The 22817-nt window shown below is 58.2% G+C and overlaps 1 protein-coding gene across 1 annotated transcript in view; it reads right to left on the bottom strand.

The window, feature by feature from the left end:
* The window catches only part of agxt2 (alanine--glyoxylate aminotransferase 2), a 96465-nt gene that overhangs the window by 54499 nt on the left and 19149 nt on the right, over positions 1 to 22817 (bottom strand). The window contains exons 2-5 of the mRNA XM_085963422.1: positions 14573 to 14696; positions 13407 to 13501; positions 11592 to 11685; positions 9645 to 9738 (exon numbers count right to left, since the gene is read on the bottom strand). Of these exons, the coding sequence (XP_085819548.1) occupies positions 9645 to 9738; positions 11592 to 11685; positions 13407 to 13501; positions 14573 to 14696 (407 nt within the window). The remainder of the gene's footprint in view (positions 1 to 9644; positions 9739 to 11591; positions 11686 to 13406; positions 13502 to 14572; positions 14697 to 22817) is intronic.

The raw sequence follows: 22817 nt of genomic DNA, 5'->3' as shown, positions 1-22817 counted from the left end.
CAGCTCACCGACCTCAGCTCACCGGCCCAGCTCACCGACCTCAGCTCACCGACCTCAGCTCACCGGTCCAAGCTCATCGGCCCCAGCTCACCGGCCCAGCTCACTGACCCAGCTCACCGGTCCCTGCTCACCGGCTCAGCTCACCGGCCCCTGCTCACCGGCCCCAGCTCACCGACCTCAGCTCACCGGCCCCAGCTCACCGGCTCAGCTCACCGGCCCCTGCTCACCGGCCCCAGCTCACCGGCTCAGCTCACCGGCCCCAGCTCACCGGCCCAGCTCACCGGCTCAGCTCACCGGCTCAGCTCACCGGCTCAGCTCACCGGCCCAGCTCACCGGCCTCAGCTCACCGACCCCAGCTCACCGGCCCCAGCTCACCGACCCAGCTCACCGACCTCAGCTCACCAGCCCCAGCTCACCGGCCTCAGCTCACCGGCCTCAGCTCACCGGCCTCAGCTCACCGGCCCCAGCTCACCGGCCCAGCTCACCGACCCCAGCTCACCGACCTCAGCTCACCGGCCCCAGCTCACCGGCCCCAGCTCACCGACCCAGCTCACCGACCTCAGCTCACCGGCCCCAGCTCACCGACCCCAGCTCACCGGCCTCAGCTCACCGGCCCCAGCTCACCGGCCCCAGCTCACCGACCTCAGCTCACCGGCCCCAGCTCACCGGCCCCAGCTCACCGGCCTCAGCTCACCGGCCCCAGCTCACCGGCCCCAGCTCACCGGCCCCAGCTCACCGGCCCCAGCTCACCGACCTCAGCTCACCGGCCCCAGCTCACCGGCCCCAGCTCACCAGCCCAGCTCACCGGCCTCAGCTCACCGGCCCCAGCTCACCGACCCCAGCTCACCGACCCAGCTCACCGACCTCAGCTCACCGACCTCAGCTCACCGGCCCCAGCTCACCGACCCCAGCTCACCGACCCAGCTCACCGACCTCAGCTCACCGGCCCCAGCTCACCGGCCCCAGCTCACCGACCTCAGCTCACCGACCTCAGCTCACCGGCCCAGCTCACCGGCTCAGCTCACCGACCCCAGCTCACCGGCCCCAGCTCACCGACCTCAGCTCACCGGCCCCAGCTCACCGGCCTCAGCTCACCGACCCCAGCTCACCGGTCCCTGCTCACCGACCTCAGCTCACCGACCCCAGCTCACCGGCCCCAGCTCACCGGCCTCAGATCACCGACCCCAGCTCACCGGCCCCAGCTCACCGGTCCCTGCTCACCGACCTCAGCTCACCGACCCCAGCTCTCCGGCCCCAGCTAACCGGCCCCAGCTCACCGGCCCCAGCTCACCGACCTCAGCTCACCGGCCCCAGCTCACCGACCTCAGCTCACCGGTCCCAGCTCACCGACCTCAGCTCACCGACCTCAGCTCACCGGCCCCAGCTCACCGACCCCAGCTCACCGGCCCCAGCTCACCGGCCCCAGCTCACCGACCTCAGCTCACCGGCCCCAGCTCACCGACCTCAGCTCACCGGTCCCAGCTCACCGGCCCCAGCTCACCGACCTCAGCTCACCGGCCCCAGCTCACCGACCCCAGCTCACCGGCCCCAGCTCACCGACCTCAGCTCACTGACCTCAGCTCACCGACCCCAGCTCACCGGCCCCAGCTCACCGACCTCAGCTCACCGACCCCAGCTCACCGGCCCCAGCTCACCGGTCCCTGCTCACCGACCCAGCTCACCGGCCCCAGCTCACCGACCTCAGCTCACCGACCCCAGCTCACCGGTCCCTGCTCACCGGCCCCAGCTCACCGGCCCAGCTCACCGACCTCAGCTCACCGGCCCCAGCTCACCGACCTCAGCTCACCGACCTCAGCTCACCGGCCCCAGCTCACCGGTCCCTGCTCACCGGCCTCAGCTCACCGGCCCCAGCTCACCGGCCCCAGCTCACCGACCCCAGCTCACCGGTCCCAGCTCACCGACCTCAGCTAACCGGCCCCAGCTCACCGACCCCAGCTCACCGGTCCCAGCTCACCGACCCCAGCTCACCGGTCCCAGCTCACCGGCCCCAGCTCACCGGTCCCTGCCCACCGACCTCAGCTCACCGACCCAGCTCACCGACCCAGCTCACCGGTCCCTGCTCACCGGCCTCAGCTCACCGGCCCCAGCTCACCGACCTCAGCTCACCGGCCCCAGCTCACCGGCCCAGCTCACCGGCCCCAGCTCACCGAACTCAGCTCACCGGCCCCAGCTCACCGGCCCCAGCTCACCGGCCCCAGCTCACCGACCTCAGCTCACCGGTCCCTGCTCACCGGCCTCAGCTCACCGACCTCAGCTCACCGACCCAGCTCACCGGCCTCAGCTCACCGGCCCCAGCTCACCGACCCCAGCTCACCGGCCCCAGCTCACCGACATCAGCTCACCGGCCCCAGCTCACCGACCTCAGCTCACCGACCGCAGCTCACCGGCCTCAGCTCACCGGCCCCAGCTCACCGACCTCAGCTCACCGACCTCAGCTCACCGACCCCAGCTCACCGGCCCCAGCTCACCGGCCCCAGCTCACCGGTCCCAGCTCACCGGCTCAGCTCACCGACCCCAGCTCACCGGCCCCAGCTCATCGACCTCAGCTCACCGGCTCCAGCTCACCGACCTCAGCTCACCGACCTCAGCTCACCGACCCCAGCTCACCGACCTCAGCTCACCGGCCCCAGCTCACCGACCCCAGCTCACCGACCTCAGCTCACCGACCCAGCTCACCGACCTCAGCTCACCGGCCCCAGCTCACCGACCTCAGCTCACCGACCCAGCTCACCGACCCCAGCTCACCGGCCCCAGCTCACCGGCCCCAGCTCACCGGCCTCAGCTCACCGACCTCAGCTCACCGACCCCAGCTCACCGACCTCAGCTCACCGACCTCAGCTCACCGGCCCCAGCTCACCGACCTCAGCTCACCGGCCCCAGCTCACCGGCCCCAGCTCACCGGCCCCAGCTCATCGGCCCAGCTCACCGACCCCAGCTCACCGACCTCAGCTCACCGACCTCAGCTCAACGGCCCCAGCTCACCGACCTCAGCTCACCGGCCCCAGCTCACCGGCCCCAGCTCACCGGCCCCAGCTCACCGACCCCAGCTCACCGACCTCAGCTCACCGACCTCAGCTCACCGACCCAGCTCACCGGCCCCAGCTCACCGGCCCCAGCTCATCGGCCCAGCTCACCGACCCAGCTCACCGACCTCAGCTCACCGACCCAGCTCACCGGCCCCAGCTCACCGGCCCCAGCTCATCGGCCCCAGCTCACCGGCCCCAGCTCATCGGCCCAGCTCACCGGCCCCAGCTCACCGGCCCCAGCTCACCGACATCAGCTCACTGACCTCAGCTCACCGACCTCAGCTCACCGGCCCCAGTTCACCGACCTCAGCTCACCGGCCCCAGCTCACCGGCTCCAGCTCACCGACCCAGCTCACCGACCTCAGCTCACCGACCTCAGCTCACCGACCCCAGCTCACCGACCCCAGCTCACCGGCCCAGCTCACTGACCTCAGCTCACCGGCCCCAGCTCACCGGCTCCAGCTCACCGACCCAGCTCACCGGCCCCAGCTCACCGACCTCAGCTCACCGACCCCAGCTCACCGACATCAGCTCACCGGCCCCAGCTCACCGACCTCAGCTCACCGACCCCAGCTCACCGACCCCAGCTCACCGGCCCCAGCTCATCGGCCCCAGCTCACCGGCCCCAGCTCATCGGCCCAGCTCACCGGCCCCAGCTCACCGGCCCCAGCTCACCGGTCCCAGCTCACCGGCCCCAGCTCACCGACCCCAGCTCACCGGCCCCAGCTCACCGGCCCCAGCTCACCGACCCCAGCTCACCGACCTCAGCTCACCGACCTCAGCTCATCGGCCCCAGCTCACCGACCTCAGCTCACCGGCCCCAGCTCACCGGCCCCAGCTCACCGACCTCAGCTCACCGGCCCCAGCTCACCGACCCAGCTCACCGACCCAGCTCACCAACCTCAGCTCACCGACCCCAGCTCACCGACCCAGCTCACCGGCCCCAGCTCACCGGCCCCAGCTCACCGACCTCAGCTCACCGGCCCAGCTCACCGACCTCAGCTCACCGACCCAGCTCACCGGCCCCAGCTCACCGGCCCCAGCTCACCGACCTCAGCTCACCGACCTCAGCTCACCGACCTCAGCTCACCGGCCCCAGCTCACCGACCCAGCTCACCGGCCCCAGCTCACCGACCTCAGCTCACCGACCTCAGCTCACCGGCCCCAGCTCACCGACCTCAGCTCACCGGCCCCAGCTCACCGGCCCCAGCTCACCGACATCAGCTCACTGACCTCAGCTCACCGACCTCAGCTCACCGGCCCCAGTTCACCGACCTCAGCTCACCGGCCCCAGCTCACCGGCTCCAGCTCACCGACCCAGCTCACCGACCTCAGCTCACCGACCTCAGCTCACCGACCCCAGCTCACCGACCCCAGCTCACCGGCCCAGCTCACTGACCTCAGCTCACCGGCCCCAGCTCACCGGCTCCAGCTCACCGACCCAGCTCACCGACCTCAGCTCACCGGCCCCAGCTCACCGACCTCAGCTCACCGGCCCCAGCTCACCGGCCCCAGCTCACCGGCCCCAGCTCACCGACCTCAGCTCACCGACCCCAGCTCACCGACATCAGCTCACCGGCCCCAGCTCACCGACCTCAGCTCACCAACCCCAGCTCACCGACCCCAGCTCACCGGCCCCAGCTCACCGGTCCCAGCTCACCGACCTCAGCTCACCGGCCCCAGCTCACCGACCCCAGCTCACCGACCTCAGCTCACCGACCCCAGCTCACCGACCTCAGCTCATCGGCCTCAGCTCACCGACCTCAGCTCATCGGCCTCAGCTCACCGGCCCCAGCTCACCGACATCAGCTCACCGACCTCAGCTAACCGGCCCCAGCTCACCGACCTCAGCTCACCGGCCCCAGCTCACTGGCCCCAGCTCACCGACCCAGCTCACTGACCCCAGCTCACCGGCCCCAGCTCACCGGCCCCAGCTCACCGACATCAGCTCACCGGCCTCAGCTCACCGACCCCAGCTCACCGGCCTCAGCTCACCGGCCCCAGCTCACCGACCCCAGCTCACCGACCCCAGCTCACCGACCCAGCTCACCGGCCCCAGCTCACCGACCTCAGCTCACCGACCCCAGCTCACCGGCCCCAGCTCACCGACCTCAGCTCACCGACATCAGCTCACCGGCCCCAGCTCACCGGCCCCAGCTCACCGACCTCAGCTCACCGACCCCAGCTCACCGACCCAGCTCACCGACCCAGCTCACCGACCTTAGCTCACCGGCCCCAGCTCACCGACCTCAGCTCACCGACCCCAGCTCACCGACCCCAGCTCACCGGCCCCAGCTCACCGGTCCCAGCTCACCGACCTCAGCTCACCGGCCCCAGCTCACCGACCCCAGCTCACCGACCTCAGCTCACCGACCCCAGCTCACCGACCTCAGCTCATAGTCCTCAGCTCACCGACCTCAGCTCATCGGCCTCAGCTCACCGGCCCCAGCTCACCGACATCAGCTCACCGACCTCAGCTAACCGGCCCCAGCTCACCGACCTCAGCTCACCGGCCCGAGCTCACTGGCCCCAGCTCACCGACCCAGCTCACTGACCCCAGCTCACCGGCCCCAGCTCACCGGCCCCAGCTCACCGACATCAGCTCACCGGCCTCAGCTCACCGACCCCAGCTCACCGGCCTCAGCTCACCGGCCACAGCTCACCGACCCCAGCTCACCGACCCCAGCTCACCGACCCAGCTCACCGGCCCCAGCTCACCGACCTCAGCTCACCGACCCCAGCTCACCGGCCCCAGCTCACCGACCTCAGCTCACCGACATCAGCTCACCGGCCCCAGCTCACCGGCCCCAGCTCACCGACCTCAGCTCACCGACCCCAGCTCACCGACCCCAGCTCACCGACCCAGCTCACCGACCCAGCTCACCGACCTCAGCTCACCGGCCCCAGCTCACCGACCCCAGCTCACCGACCCAGCTCACCGACCCAGCTCACCGGCCCCAGCTCACCGACCTTAGCTCACCGACCCCAGCTCACCGACCCCAGCTCACCGACCCAGCTCACCGGCCCCAGCTCACCGGCCTCAGCTCACCGACCCCAGCTCACCGACCCCAGCTCACCGGCCCCAGCTCACCGACATCAGCTCACCGGCCTCAGCTCACCGACCCCAGCTCACTGGCCTCAGCTCACCGGCCCCAGCTCACCGACCCCAGCTCACCGACCCAGCTCACCGGCCCCAGCTCACCGACCTCAGCTCACCGACCCCAGCTCACCGGCCCCAGCTCACCGACCTCAGCTCACCGACATCAGCTCACCGGCCCCAGCTCACCGGCCCCAGCTCACCGACCTCAGCTCGCCGACCCCAGCTCACCGACCCAGCTCACCGACCCAGCTCACCGACCTCAGCTCACCGGCCCCAGCTCACCGACCTCAGCTCACCGACCCCAGCTCACCGGACCCAGCTCACCGGTCCCAGCTCACCGGTCCCAGCTCACCGACCTCAGCTCACCGGCCCCAGCTCACCGACCCCAGCTCACCGACCTCAGCTCACCGACCCCAGCTCACCGACCCCAGCTCACCGACCCAGCTCACCGACCCAGCTCACCGACCTCAGCTCACCGGCCCCAGCTCACCGACCCCAGCTCACCGACCCAGCTCACCGACCCAGCTCACCGACCTCAGCTCACCGGCCCCAGCTCACCGACCCCAGCTCACCGACCCAGCTCACCGACCAAGCTCACCGGTCCCAGCTCACCGACCCAGCTCACCGACATCAGCTCACCGGCCTCAGCTCACCGACCCCAGCTCACCGACCCCAGCTCACCGACCCCAGCTCACCGGCCCCAGCTCACCGACCCCAGTTCACCGACCCCAGCTCACCGACCCAGCTCACCGGCCCCAGCTCACCGACCTTAGCTCACCGACCCCAGCTCACCGACCCCAGCTCACCGACCCAGCTCACCGGCCCCAGCTCACCGGCCTCAGCTCACCGACCCCAGCTCACCGACCCCAGCTCACCGGCCCCAGCTCACCGGCCCCAGCTCACCGACCCCAGCTCACCGACCCAGCTCACCGGCCCCAGCTCACCGACCTCAGCTCACCGACCCCAGCTCACCGGCCCCAGCTCACCGACCTCAGCTCACCGACATCAGCTCACCGGCCCCAGCTCACCGGCCCCAGCTCACCGACCCCAGCTCACTGACCTCAGCTCACCGACATCAGCTCACCGGCCCCAGCTCACCGGCCCCAGCTCACCGACCCCAGCTCACCGGCCCCAGCTCACCGACCCCAGCTCACTGACCCCAGCTCACCGACCCAGCTCACCGGCCCCAGCTCACCGACCCCAGCTCACCGACCCAGCTCACCGACCCCAGCTCACCGACCCAGCTCACCGACCCAGCTCACCGGCCTCAGCTCACCGGCCCCAGCTCACCGGCCCCAGCTCACCGACCCCAGCTCACCGACCTCAGCTCACCGACATCAGCTCACCGGCCCCAGCTCACCGGCCTCAGCTCACCGGCCCCAGCTCACCGACCCCAGCTCACCGACCCCAGCTCACTGACATCAGCTCACCGGCCCCAGCTCACCGGCCCCAGCTCACCGACCCAGCTCACCGACCCAGCTCACCGGTCCCAGCTCAACGACCCAGCTCACCGACATCAGCTCACCGGCCTCAGCTCACCGGCCCCAGCTCACCGGTCCCAGCTCAATGACCCAGCTCACCGACATCAGCTCACCGGCCTCAGCTCACCGGCCCCAGCTCACCGGTCCCAGCTCACCGACATCAGCTCACCGACCCCAGCTCACCGACCCAGCTCACCGACCCCAGCTCACCGACATCAGCTCACCGACCTCAGCTCACCGGCCCCAGCTTACCGACCCCAGCTCACCGACCTCAGCTCAACGACCTCAGCTCACCGGCCCCAGCTCACCGACCCCAGCTCACCGACATCAGCTCACCGACCTCAGCTCACCGGCCCCAGCTCACCGACATCAGCTCACCGACCCCAGCTCACCGACCCCAGCTCACCGGCCCCAGCTCACCGGTCCCAGCTCACCGACCCCAGCTCACCGACCCAGCTCACCGACCCCAGCTCACCGGCCTCAGCTCACCGACCCCAGCTCACCGACCTCAGCTCACCGGCCCCAGCTCACCGACCCCAGCTCACCGACCTCAGCTCACCGGCCCCAGCTCACCGACCCCAGCTCACCGACCTCAGCTCACCGGCCTCAGCTCACCGGTCCCAGCTCACCGGCCCCAGCTCACCGGCCTCAGCTCACCGACCCCAGCTCACCGGCCCCAGCTCACCGGCCCCAGCTCACCGGCCTCAGCTCACCGACCCCAGCTCACCGACCTCAGCTCACCGACCTCAGCTCACCGGTCCCAGCTCACCGGCCCCAGCTCACCGGCCCCAGCTCACCGACATCAGCTCACCGGCCCCAGCTCACCGACCTCAGCTCACCGACCTCAGCTCACCGGTCCCAGCTCACCGGCCCCAGCTCACCGGCCTCAGCTCACCGACCCCAGCTCACCGGCCCCAGCTCACCGGCCCCAGCTCACCGGCCTCAGCTCACCGACCCCAGCTCACCGGCCCCAGCTCACCGGCCCCAGCTCACCGGTCCCAGCTCACCGGTCCCAGCTCACCGACCCCAGCTCACCGACCTCAGCTCATCGGCCACTCACGGGACGGGAAGTATTTACCCCCCGCCCCCCCGCTCCCCCTCCCCCTCCCCCCGACCAATCCCCTCACCTCCCCCTCCTCCCGCTCCCCCCTCCCCCCGCTCCCCTCCCCCGCTCCCCCTCCCCTCGCTACCCCTCCCCCAGCACCCGCCCGACCAATCCCCTCACCTCCCCGGGACCGGACATGCTCCAATAATTCAGCCAATCTCTGGCTTCCCTCCCCCTCCCCCCGCTCCCCCTCCCCTCGCACCCCTCCTCCTCCCCTCGCTCCCCCTCCCCCCGCTCCCCCTCCCCTCGCACCGCTCCCCCTCCCCTCGCTCCCCTCCCCCCGCGCTCCCCCTCCCGCTCCCCTTGCACTCCCCCTCCCACTCCCCTCGCACTCCCCCTCCCACTCCCCTCGCGCCCTCCTCGCGCACCTCTCCCCCTCCCCTCGCTCCCCCTCCCCTTCCCCTCGCTCCCCCTCCTCCTCCCCCCGCGCTCCCCCTCCCGCTCATCTTGCGCTCCCCCTCCCGCTCCCCTCGCGCTCCCCTCGCGCACCCCTCCCTCTCCCCTCGCTCCCCCTCCCCCTCCCCTCACTCCCCCTCCCCCTCCCCTCGCTCCCCCTCCCCTCGCTCCCCCTCCCGCTCCCCTCGCGCTCCCCCTCCTGCTCCCCTCGCGCTCCCCTCGCACCCCTCCCCCTCACCCTCCCCCTCCCCTCGCACCCCCTCCCCCTCCCCCGCTCCCCCTCCCCACGCTCCCCCCCCTGCTCCCCCTCCCCCCACTCCGCTCCCCTCGCACCCTCAACCCCTCCCCCGCTCCCCCTTCCCTCGCTCCGCCTCCCACCTCAGGCTTTTCCCACCAGCGTTGGGCAGGAGTCGGGCTCGTGCTATGGTAATAGGGTCCGGGAGTTAAAATAGCCCCGGACTTCAATTAATATCAGGAGTAGAGACACAGACTAACAGACAGACAGACGGAGATACCTGGGGAGCAGTTACAGATGCGAAGGGTTTGTACCGGAGAATCCCGACAGTGGCTCCCGCCCCAGGGACCTCGGAAAACATCCGGACACATGGTCTGAGAAAAGGAAAATCCCGTTAAACCAGGACCTGACCCAGCCCCGACACTGCCCCTGTGTCTAACTCCCTCTCCCAACACTTGTACCCCAGTGAGAGTCAGTGTCTGTGGAACTGTACCCCAGTGAGGGTCAGTGTCTGTGGTACTGTACCCCAGTGAGAGTCAGTGTCTGTGGAACTGTACCCCAGTGAGAGTCAGTGTCTGTGGAACTGTACCCCAGTGAGAGTCAGTGTCTGTGGAACTGTACCCCAGTGAGGGTCAGTGTCTGTGGTACTGTACCCCAGTGAGAGTCAGTGTCTGTGGAACTGTTCCCCACTGAGAGTCAGTGTCTGTGGAACTGTACCCCAGTGAGAGTCAGTGTCTGGAACTGTACCCCAGTGAGAGTCAGTGTCTGTGGAACTGTACCCCAGTGAGAGTCAGTGTCTGTGGAACTGTACCCCAGTGAGAGTCAGTGTCTGTGGAACTGTACCCCAGTGAGAGTCAGTGTCTGTGGAACTGTACCCCAGTGAGAGTCAGTGTCTGTGGAACTGTACCCCAGGGAGAGTCAGTGTCTGTGGTACTGTACCCCAGTGAGAGTCAGTGTCTGTGGAACTGTACCCCAGTGAGAGTCAGTGTCTGTGGAACTGTACCCCAGTGAGAGTCAGTGTCTGTGGAACTGTACCCCAGTGAGAGTCAGTGTCTGTGGAACTGTACCCCAGTGAGAGTCAGTGTCTGTGGAACTGTACCCCAGTGAGAGTCAGTGTCTGTGGAACTGTTCCCCAGTGAGAGTCAGTGTCTGTGGAACTGTACCCCAGTGAGAGTCAGTGTCTGTGGAACTGTACCCCAGTGAGAGTCAGTGTCTGTGGAACTGTACCCCAGTGAGAGTCAGTGTCTGTGGAACTGTACCCCAGTGAGAGTCAGTGTCTGTGGAACTGTACCCCAGTGAGAGTCAGTGTTTGTGGAACTCTACCCCAGTGAGAATCAGTGTCTGTGGAACTGTACCCCAGTGAGAGACAGTGTCTGTGGAACTGTACCCCAGTGAGAGTCAGTGTCTGTGGAACTGTACCCAAGTGAGACTTAGTGTCTGTGGAACTGTACCCCAGTGAGAGTTAGTGTCTCTGGAACTGTACCCCGTGAGAGTCAGTGTCTGTGGAACTGTACCCCAGTGAGAGTCAGTGTCTGTGGAACTGTACCCCAGTGAGAGTCAGTGTCTGTGGAACTGTACCCCAGTGAGAGTCAGTGTCTGTGGAACTGTACCCCAGGGACAGTCAGTGTGTGAGGAACTGTACCCCAGTGAGAGTCACTGTGTGAGGAACTGTACCCCAGTGAGAGTCAGTGTGTGTGGAACTGTACCCTAGTGAGAGTCAGTGTGTGTGGAACTGTTCCCCAGTGAGAGTCAATGTCTGTGGAACTGTACCCCAGTGAGAGTCAGTGCCTATGGAACTGTACCCCAGTGAGAGTCAGTGCCTGTGGAACTGTACCCCAGTGAGTGTCAGTGCCTGTGGAACTGTACCCCAGTGAGAGTCAGTGTCTGTGGAACTGTACCCCAGTGAGAGTCAGTGTCTGTGGAACTGTACCCCAGTGAGAGTCAGTGTCTGTGGAACTGTACCCCAGTGAGAGTCAGTGTCTGTGGAACTGTACCCCAGTGAGAGTCAGTGTCTGTGGAACTGTACCCCAGTGAGAGTCAGTGTCTGTGGAACTGTACCCCAGTGAGAGTCAGTGTCTGTGGAACTGTACCCCAGTGAGAGTCAGTGTCTGTGGAACTGTACCCCAGTGAGAGTCCGTGCCTGTGGAACTGTACCCCAGTGAGAGTCAGTGTCTGTGGAACTGTACCCCAGTGAGAGTCAGTGTGTGAGGATATCGAGGTCACTCACCGGGTGACACCCAGACAGAGTCGAGATGTTAAATTTCCAGCTGGCGATTGAGGTCAGTGCCATGGTGGAGATGCTGGCGCCATGGTAACCTCCGCTGGGGAGAAACCACACAGGCACTGAGAGTCAGGCAGCTCACCCACCCCGCCCCGTCTCCCCGCCCACCCCATCTCCCCGTCTCCCTACTCACCCCGTCTCCCTGCCCACTCCGTCTCCCCGTCTCCCCGCTCACCCCCGTCTCCCCGTCCCGTCTCCCCGCTCCCCCCCGTCTCCCTGCCCACTCCGTCTCCCCACTCACTCCGTCTCCCCATCTCACCACCCACTCCGTCTCCCCGCTCACCCCGTCTCCCCACTCACCCCGTCTCCCCGCTCACCCCGTCTCCCCGCTCACCCCGTCTCCCCTACCCGTCTCCCAATCCGCCTGCGCACCCACTCTGTCCTAACTCCATTCCATATCCCTCAGTTCTCTCACCCAACAACAATCTCTCGATCTCAAGTCCTGAAAGCTCCCATTGACCCCAGCATCCACAGCTTTCTGGGGGAGAGTTCCAGATTTCCATTAACCCTTTGTGTGATTCCTGACATCACCCCTGAACGGCCTGGCTCTGATTTTCAGGTTCGGCCCCCTTGTTCTGGACTCCCCCCACCAGAGGAAACAGTTTCTCTCTCTACACCCTCTCAACTCCTTTAATCTTAAACACCTCGATCAGGAGGAATTTAGAACATAAGAGATTGGTGCAGGAGTCGGCCATTCGGCCCTTCGAGCCTGGATAATTGGAGCTTCGAGTAATTGGAGCTTCGAGTAATTGGATAAATACTTAAAGGGGAAAAATTTGCAGGGCTCTGGGGAAAGAGCAGGGAGTGAGAGTAATTGGAGAGAATCGTTCAAAGAGCCGGCACAGGCACGATGGGCCGAAAGGCCTCCTTCTGTGGCGCATAAAAAAAATCACCCTCAGCCCTCGAAACTGGAGGTAAGACGTCCATCGGAGAGGTGGGAAATTCAAACTTGCTTGCTCGCTGCCAGGGGTAAGGCTGGTAGTTACTGGGCAAGCGGGTGGGCGAAGGGGGGTGCAGGTCGGGATGGTGGGGCGGGCTGGGGGTCAGGGTCGGGCTGGGGGTCAGGGTCGGGCTGGGGGTCGGGGTCGGGCTGGGGGTCGGGGGGCGGGCCGGGGGTCGGGGGGCGGGCTGGGGGTCAGGGTCAGGCCGGGGGTCGGGTGGGGAGGTTTACCCACTGCTCCCCTGCCCCCGATCTGCCCTCCTGCAGGTTCACACTCAGGGCCCTGAGCCACAGGCTCCTCTTTCATCTTCAGCTCAGGAGTCGATGGCCTCAGCCAGGCCTGATCTGCAAATTCAAACCCAGGCCTGAGCCCTGAGGCCGGAGCCAGGGAGAGGTGCTGGTCTCCCCGCTGGATCCAGGACCAGGAGGGGCCTTGATACCCAGAATATTTAATTCTTCAGTTTCCTCATGGGCCACCAGAATCAGGAGAACTGGGCCGGGCCCCAGGGGGAAAACACTGGGCCATCCAGCCCGGCCCTCAGCTCCAGCTTCCCCTCCCCCCCTCCCCTACACCTGCCTCCCCCACACACCCCTCCCCTCCCCCACACCCTCCTCCCCTCCCCTCCTCCCTCCTCCCCTCCCCTCCACCCTCTCCTCCCCTCCACCCCCCTCCCCCACATACCTCTCCCCATCTCCTCTCTCTCGCCCCGTCCCTTCCTCCTCCTCTCCTCCCCTCCCCCCCCCCTCCCTCTAAATCCCCTCTCCCCCTCCCGCTTCTCCCCGAGTCGCTCTGGCATCGTCGTGGTGACACGAGGGATCACCTGAGGGTGATGAGGTTGTGGTTGCGAGTGTGAACTCGTGCGAGGAGCATGGCGAGGTCGTTGGCCTCAGAACCGCTGTTCAACAGGAAAACAATCTGAGAAAACAGAACACAGGCTGCTTAACAACACCCCCAGGGGTCAGAACTCTCCCCACCCCCCAGGGGACAGAACTCTCCCCACCCCCCAGGGGACAGAACTCTCCCCACCCCCCAGGGGACAGAACTCTCCCCACCCCCCAGGAGACAGAACTCTCCCCACTGGGACCCGAGAGATTCTAAGGATGTCACCAGATGTGGATCCGGCCAAAGGTCGAGGGAGCTGGAACACTGGGGGCAGCACAGCACCACCATGTGTTGTGGACCTGTCACTACAGCGTGACACAAAGGTGTTTACATTGCAAGTGTGTATCAGACATCGAACCTAATAATATAAAATCTGCTCCATAAATGAGATGATTTTGGCGGGCATGACCTCGACCGCTCCTGAATATAAATCTGGTCCATGAGGCACCTACTCCTGAACAAGCTTGGCACCAAAAGGGGAACGGTAGCAGAGTGGTCATGTTACTGGGTTAGTAATTCAGAAGCCTGGACTAATGATCCAGTTAGACGTGAGTTCCAATCCCACCACGGCAGCTGGGGAATTTAAATTCAGTTAATTAAATAAATCTGGATTAAAGACCATGAAACTACCGGATTGTCGTAAAAACCCATCTGGTTCACTGACGTCTTTTTAGGGAAGGAAATCTGCTGTCCTTACCTGGTCTGGCCGATATGTGACTCCAGACCCACAGCAATGTGCTTGACTCTTAACTGCCCTCTGCGGCTCACCACCACCTTCTCGAGAGCAATTAGGGATGGGCAATAAATGCTGGCCTTAACCAGCGATGCCCACATTCCGGGAATGAACAATTGACAGTGGACATTAGAGAGTTTCCTCTGCGGGCGGGGGTGCAGGTGGTAAAGAATGGGGCTGATAGAAAGTGGGGCAGGAATGGGATGGTTGGGGGAGGAAGGAGGGGGTAAACGACAGGCCGGTGGAGTCACAGAGGGGGAGGTGTCTGTGGGAGGAGGGGGTTCGACAGGATCCCTCCAATCTGTCCCTTGTGAAGGTGGGTGGTGTGGTGACCGCTCGGTCGCTGGGCCGCCTCCTGCACGGTTCCTTACCTTCAGTGGCTCTGGGAACATTGAGCTGAGCCGCTCGATGTACTGGTTGATGTGGGGGTGCATGTAGATGTTGGTCGTGTGCCACAGACGCCCCAGCTGTTCCCGAGCCACAGCCGTTACCTTCCTGTGAGCAAGAGAACAAACATATCCATCAGCAACCATCCCATCCCATCACAGTGTCCATCCCATCCTCCCCATCACAGTGTCCATCCCATCCTCCCCATCACAGTGTCCATCCCATCCATCCATCCCATCCTCCACACAAGCCCACCTACGCAGTGTCCAGTTTTGTCCCTTCTCTGGGTCTGGGAATATTCGCTCTGTGAAGTGACAATTTATTTAGCTGCAAATTGCCCCCCCCCTCCTCCTCCCCCACCCCCCAACCCCACCTCCACCCCCACCCTCAAGAAGTAGAATCAGTTTGGGTGGAGCTAAGAAACAGCAAGGGGCAGAAAACACTGGTGGGAGTTGTTTATAGGACCCCAAACAGTAGTTGTAATGTAGATCACAGTATAAATCAAGAAATTAGAGGCGCATGTAACAAGGGTAATACAGTAATCATGGGGGACTTTAATCTACATATAGACTGGGCAAACCAAATTTGCAGTAATAGTGTAGAGAACAAATTCATGGAATGTATACAAGATAGTTTTCTAGATCAGTATGTTGAGGGACCAACTAGGGAACAGGCTATTTTAGATCTAGTATTGTGTAATGAGAAAGGGTTAATTAATAACCTTGTAGTAAAGGGGCCTTTAGGGAAGAGTGATCATAATATGTTAAACTCTGAGACTGATTTAGTTAAGTCCGAAATTAGGGTCTTAAATCTAAACAAAGCAAACTACGTAGGTATGAGGGGCGAGTTGGATAAGGTAGATTGGGAAACTACATTAAAAGATATGACTGTAGTGTTGATACGCGAAACTCAGTTAATTCGGCTTCTGAAAAGAGTTCACGTTTTACTCATTCAGTAGAGAGCAAAAAAAAAGTAATTGACATCATTGAAGAGAGAGAGTTACAGATCCCCCTAGCAACAGTCAGTGTATCGAACTGACTGAAATATTGCAGTCCTGCCAATATAATGGTCACAACAAGGATGCTGCTTATTACGTGATGGGCAGAAAGTTATGTCTGAAGCTCACTAGGGAAGGATCTTTTGAAGAGGGTAACAGTGACCCTTACAGAGACCTTACAATGAAGTGCGATAATCAAAATGTAAATGAAAAAATTAAGAAAGCAAGAAAGGCCAATTGCATCATGGCAATGGTGCAAATAATAACTAGTGTGAACGAGAAATACACTAAACTGAGTCGCCAGGTTCAGAGTCTTCAGGCAGAAAGAGAGCTTGAAAAAGGACTTGGTGCTGTACAGGCAGAATGTAGATCAACCGCCAACCAAGAAATAACACAATTATCCCCACGCTGCAGAGTTCTTCAGAAGCAATAGTTAAGACGCAGGAAAAATTAGATGATACCAAAATAGCTTATCGAGAACTATGGAATTTATTGCAGGAAAACAAGGATAGAGGGGGTGGTAAGGCGATGGAGAGAGGAGAGACGGGGAAGAGCAGAGGACAAGAAAAAATTAAAGAACTAAAAGTTAGAGTGGTGGTCTTGTCCTTCGGCACTGGCGAGGAGGAATCCAGTGAGGATGACGAGGCTGATCCAGTGAGGATGACGAGGATGATCCAGTGAGGATGACGAGGATGATCCAGTGAGGATGACGAGGATAATACAGTGAGGATGACGAGGAGGAATCCAGTGAGGATGACGAGGAGGAATCCAGTGAGGATGACGAGGATAATCCAGTGAGGATGACGAGGATGATCCAGTGAGGATGACGAGGATGATCCAGTGAGGATAACGAGGATGATCCAGTGAGGATGACAAGGAGGAATCCAGTGAGGATGATGAGGATGATCCAGTGAGGATGACGAGGATAATCCAGTGAGGATGACGAGGAGGAATCCAGTGAGGATGACGAGGAGGAGTTGATACACTATCAATTCCTCATAAAAGACAGAGAGTTAATTAATAGGCTTTTATTAGCAAAGAACAGAGCATGCCTCTCGTGGTAGCCTGGTATCCAAAAGGGCAGGGGACTGCAGAGCAGTCACCTTTATACCCGGGCATGTGGGCGGAGTCAGCTGAGGCATGCAAAGACACAACAGTGTGCAACAAGAGCAACTACAACAACAACAATAACAACAGTGGTTTACCACAGGAATCCAGTGAGGATGACGAGGAGGAATCCAGTGAGGATGATGAGGAGGAATCCAGTGAGGATGACGAGGATGATCCAGTGAGGATGACGAGGATGATCCAGTGAGGATGACGAGGATGATCCAGTGAGGATAACGAGGATGATCCAGTGAGGATGACGAGGATGATCCAGTGAGGATGACGAGGATGATCCAGTGAGGATGACGAGGATGATCCAGTGAGGATGACGAGGATGATCCAGTGAGGATGACGAGGATGATCCAGTGAGGATGACGAGGATGATCCAGTCCTCCCGACAGCGCCCCCACAGTTTGAAGGACCACTGAAGGTGGCGGTCTCTGATGTCGAGCAGGGAGAAAGTGATACTTCTAGTATCAGTGGTAATCCAGGGAGTTTTGCCGATTATACCCAGTCTAAAACAGGAGATAGTACGGGGGGTACACAGGTCTGGTAAGATGGTCCCAATAGTTACCAAACACCTGCACACAGCAGGGGCAGCAAACAGGGAAAGTCGAGTAGTGTATGAATACAAAGATAAAGAAGCAAGTCGGGATCTGACCCGTTCAGAATTGTGCCAACTCAGTGGCTGATTGCCCAAATATGAGGGAATAGGAAAAACCCAACTCAGTTTCCGAGTAAAGTTCGATTGCTACAGACACAGACGCCTCGACAGACGAGAGGGCCACAGGCCGCCTTACCTCGAGATGTGACATTGCCTGGTGTAAATAGCAGCTAATAAAAACCCTGGGTTGAACACTTGACGTGGAACAAAAGGGGTTAGGAAAAGGAGAAAGAAGTTAAAAAGCCCACAGCCAAAGTTAAAGAAATAGGTGACGATAATCGGGGCTTGGCAAACAGTGAGGATGATACCAATCGACTGCAACAGGACATAGAAAGGCTAGCAGAATGGGCAGACAAGTGGCAGATGGAATTTAATACAGAGAAGTGTGAGGTGATGCATTTTGGAAGGAGGAACAGGGAGAGGCAATATACACTTAATGGCACAGTTTTAAAGAGTGTACAGTGACAGAGGGACCTGGGAGTTAATGTGCATAGGTCCCTGAAGGTGGCGGGACATATTGAGAGAGTGGTTAACAAAGCATATGGGATCTCGGGCTTCATAAATAGAGGTATTGAGTACAAAAGTAGAGAAGTTATGCTGAACCTTTATAAAGCGCTGGTTAGGCCACAACTGGAGTATTGCGTCCAGTTCTGGTCACCATACTTTAGGAAGGATGTGAAGGCCCTTGAAGGGGTGCAGAGGAGATTTACCAGAATGGTTCCGGGGATGGGGGATCTTAGCTACAAGGACAGGTTGGAGAAGCTGGATTTGTTTTCATTGGAGCAAAGGAGGTTGAGGGGTGATTTGATAGAGGTGTACAAGATTATGACGGGTTTGGATAGGCTAGACGGGGAAAGGCTGTTCCCACTAGTTGATGGTACAAGGACTAGGGGACACAGATTTAAAGTTTTGGGCAAGAGATACAGGGGGGGATGTGAGGGAAAACTTTTTTACGCAGCGAGTGGTGATGACCTGGAATTCACTGCTGACGGAAGTGGTGGAAGCGGAGACACTCAATGTTTTCAAGGGGAGACTGGATAGGCACTTGAGGGAAATAAACTTGCAGGGCTACGGGGATAGAGCGGGGGAATGGGACTGACTGGATTGCTCTACAGAGAGCTGGCACGGACTCGATGGGCCGAATGGCCTCCTTCTGTGCCGTTATGATTCTATGACAGTCTTCAACATGTTCTGTTTTCATTTTTTAAAAAAGGAAACATTTCCAAGAGTGTGTGTGAATGTTTCTTGGGCTCGCGGCCAGAGAATATCACATAGATTTTGGCACTTTCATCATAACCCATTGCAGGGATCAATATTTCTAAGTTGCACGAAAGAGTGAATCTGTTGAGTATGTTCATTTCAATTTAAGATTGTGCACCCAGAATTTGGAGAAATTTTGAATTACATTTTAAGTTGAAGATGCTGGTGTGGATTTATTTGGACAATGATTCACATATAAATGTGAAAAGCAGAGAAGAATTTGTTTTACAAAAGATAAGCTTCAGTTACGGTTGCCATGGTGCCTGGTCGAAAATGAATTTGAACGCTTTAAAACACTGTTTTAATTGGACTAGAGTTAAAAAAAACGCTATTGCTTTATGCAGTTTAAATGAAAGATGCGTGGTCTTATTTTAAATCAATTTCAATGTTAACAAGATGCTGTCACTGGATGTCTGCCAATGACACAAAGAATGGTGACACTGTAGATACAAGCTCACAATTACAAAGAGACATTCATAGATTAAGTGAATGGGCAAAACTGTGGCAAATGGATTTCAATGTCCACTTTGGACCTAAAAAGGATCGAACAGGGTACTTTCTAAATGGTGAAAAGCTAAAGACAGTGGATGTCCAAAGAGACTTGTGGGGTCCAGGTACAAAGATCATTAAAGTGTCATGAACAGGTACAGTAAATAATCAAAAAGGCGAACGGAATGCTGTCCTTTCTATCTCGAGGACTGGAGTACAAGGGGGTAGAAGTTATGCTGCAGCTGTACAAACCCTGGTTAGACCACACCTGGAGCACTGGGAGCAGTTCTGGGCACCACACCTTAGGAAGGATATATTGGCCTTGGAGGGAGTGCAGCGCAGGTTTACCAGAGCGATACCTGGATTCCAAGGGTTAACTCACGCAAACTAGGGTTGTATTCCCTGGAATTTAAATAAAAGGGGTGATTGGATTAAAGTTTTACAAAAGTTTTGTTTCACCGTTTAGTTTCACACTTTAAAATTCTAACAGGACTGGACAGACTAGATTCAGGAAGGATATTCCCGATGGTCGGGGGGTTCAGAACCAGGGGTCACAGTCTAAGGATAAGGGGTAAGCCATTTCGGACAGAGATGAGGAGGAATTTCTTCACCCAGAGAGTGGTGAACCTGTGGAATTCTCTGCCACAGAAGGCAGTTGAGGCTAATTCATTAAATATATTCAAGAAGGAGTTAGATATATTTCTTAGGGCTAAAGGGATCAAGGGATATGGGGAGAAGGCAGGGACAGGGTACTGAGTTTGGATGATCAGCCATGATCTCATTGAATGGTGGAGCAGGCTCAAGGGGCCGAATGGCCGACTCCTGCTCCTATCTTCTATGTCTCTATGTTTCTAGCCTTTTCATCACTTATATTACAGCCATCTGGAGAGAGTCCTGAAGGGAGAAAACGAAAGATGTCATTTACTGTAAGCACGTGCTGTTTTGTTTTATTTGATCTGTTCGGTATTGTGTTTAGTCAATAAAATATTGGTCTGAATTAAATTGGAACTATTGAGGTTTAACTAACCCATCAAATGGTGAAAACCCGACTTTCATTGTGGCCACAGTGAAATTCTGGTCATTTTAAATGGTTGGGGGGTCTCTAGATCCAGACATGGGGCTTTCATACTGACAAGGGGAGACACCTTACACTGGAGCAGAATTGGTTCACAGGATGTTTAACATTAATACTGATGTTGGTAACGATTTCTGCTGGTTTTAACCGATTTTTAATTCCTTGGGATGGATAAAAATTTGGTAAAGTTTTTGTGCCTTCGTGGCTCACGTTTTAAAATTTGGAACTGAAGGAGAAACTGAAATTTATTGCATCAGGAAATTGTCTGCAAGTTTTAAAAGGTACAAAGACTGAAAAAAAGTAAGATGTGTTTGGTTCTTTGGGAAAGTTTTCTTAAATTTCTGTGAAGTGAGGCAATAGCGTCTGATGGTTCGCTCCGCCGTCTTATAAACCCGCAAAGGAGTTAACCCTTTCACTGACAGTGGTGTCCTCAATGATCCAGCAACCACTTTTGTATTGCTGGATGTAAATTTATATGGGGCATTATTCAATTTAAGTTTCCTAATTTAAGTGGATATTTCCCCATGGTGACAGAAGGAAATTATGAATTGACAAATTAACCCCTTGTACTCTTAAGCAGAGCCACAATGGATTCTCTGCTTCTTTTTTGTTATAAACAGGGGACCATGGTTTCCCAGACCGTAAGGAGGTTGATGGCATAGCCAGAGATCCAGCAGTTTGAAGAATTTATCGGCAGACATTGTCAGACATCAAATGTCACAGCATGGTGACAATTTGGACTTAATGCTTTAACCCAGTCAGGGTCATTTGTATCTTCTGGGACAGATAGACTCTGGAACAGTTCCCATGGATTGGAGGGTAGCTAATGTTACCCCACTATTCAAAAAAGGTGGTAGAGAGAAAACGGGGAATTACAGACCGGTAAGCCTGACATCGGTAGTGGGGAAAATGCTGGAGTCCATTTTAAGAGATGTATTAGCAAAGCACTTGGAAAGCAGTGACAGGATCGGACATAGTCAACATGGATTTACAAAAGGTAAATTGTGCTTGACTAATCTACTGGAATTTTTTGAGGATGTAACTGGTAAAATAGATAAGGGAGAACCAGTGGATGTGGTGCATTTGGACTTTCAGAAGGCTTTCGATAAGGTCCTGCATAAGAGATTAGTGTAACGTTCGTGTTTAATTGAGACACGGACTGCAGAAGTTGGTTATAACAGGTGTTTACTGAATGGAGATAAAACTGGAACTACTATACAAAGTTACTTCACAGGCTTATATACAGGGTGGTCACTACTGGTACTGCAGTATACAGGGGCTGCAGAATATAGTTCCTTCTTCAAGGTACATACACTACAATTCCTCCCCTTTTAGCTAAACAGTACATAACATTCGATTAATAATTAAATAACATATTTACAATTACAGTTGCTATATACATTAGCTGAAGTTAATCAATTATAAATTCAGTCTTTGAGGAGGCCTCCTGATTCTGTCCGGATAACGCCTCTTTGGGGTATCAGGTTCTTCTGGCAAAGTTGATTCGGGATCAACGTCGTTGTTTGGTTCGTCTGCTTCCAATATCACCGATTCTGAGGTAGATACAATTGGTACTTCGGTTTCATCACCAGGTGTATAGGATCGTGGTGTAGATTTGACGTTTTCCAGTGACTCTAGAATCTGGTCAGCATGGCGTCTTACAATGCTCTCTCCAACGCCCACGGTATACATTAGAGGTCCTTGCCGTGTGCAGATCGTTCCTGGCTGCCATTTCTCTGTGCGGTAGTCCCGGGTCAAAACTGGTTGACCTATCTTAAAACTCCTGGTTGGCCTTTCATTCATATTCTGAAACTGCCTGTTCTCCACATCTCTTCTGATGTTTGGCTTAACCAAATCCAAGCGGCATCTTAGTCTTCGATTGAAGAACATCATGGCTGGAGTTTGGTTGGTAACCGCATGTGTTGCATTCCGGTAGGCAAACAAGAAGTTATCCACCTTGTGTTGTAGGGGTATGTCTTCATTACACATTGCCTTGATAGCCTTCTTGAATGTTTGAACGAACCTCTCAGCCAATCCATTGGTGGCTGGATGATATGGGACGGATGTGTAATGCTTAACACCATTGTTCTTTAAGAACCTCCGGAACTCTTCAGACACAAACTGTGGTCCATTGTCGGAGCAAATCTGTTCAGGCAGCCCATTTCTGGCGAATATGGTTCGTAAGACTGTGATAGTTTTTTCTGTGGTGGTTGAGGACATTTTTATTACCTCTGGCCACTTTGAATGTGCATCCACCACAATTAAAAACATCGAGTCCATAAATGGACCAGCAAAATCAATGTGCACCCTTTGCCATGGAGATGAGGGCCACTCCCATGGATGTAGAGGGGCTTGTGGTGGGGCGTTTTGGACCTTCTGGCATCCTGTACAGCTCTTGGTCATCTCTTCGATTTCTCTATCGATTCCCGGCCACCACACAAACGCTCTGGCTAAGTTCTTCATTTTTACCCCTCCCAGATGACCCTCATGAAGCTCATTGAGCACTCTATCCTTCAATTTGGGTGGAATTACTACTCTGGATCCACACATCAAGATTCCTCGGCACACTGACAGCTGTTCTCTTCTCGGCGAGAATGCTGGCAACAGTGGTTCACCATGTGCTGGCCATCCCTTCAC

This window comes from Somniosus microcephalus, chromosome 1 (assembly GCF_052327205.1).
Source record: "Somniosus microcephalus isolate GS21.2 chromosome 1, FLI_Smic_1.0, whole genome shotgun sequence".
In the NCBI taxonomy this organism is placed as follows: Eukaryota; Metazoa; Chordata; class Chondrichthyes; order Squaliformes; family Somniosidae; genus Somniosus; species Somniosus microcephalus.
Note: the sequence above shows the minus strand (reverse complement) of the source record. Positions and strands in the feature narration are given on the sequence as shown.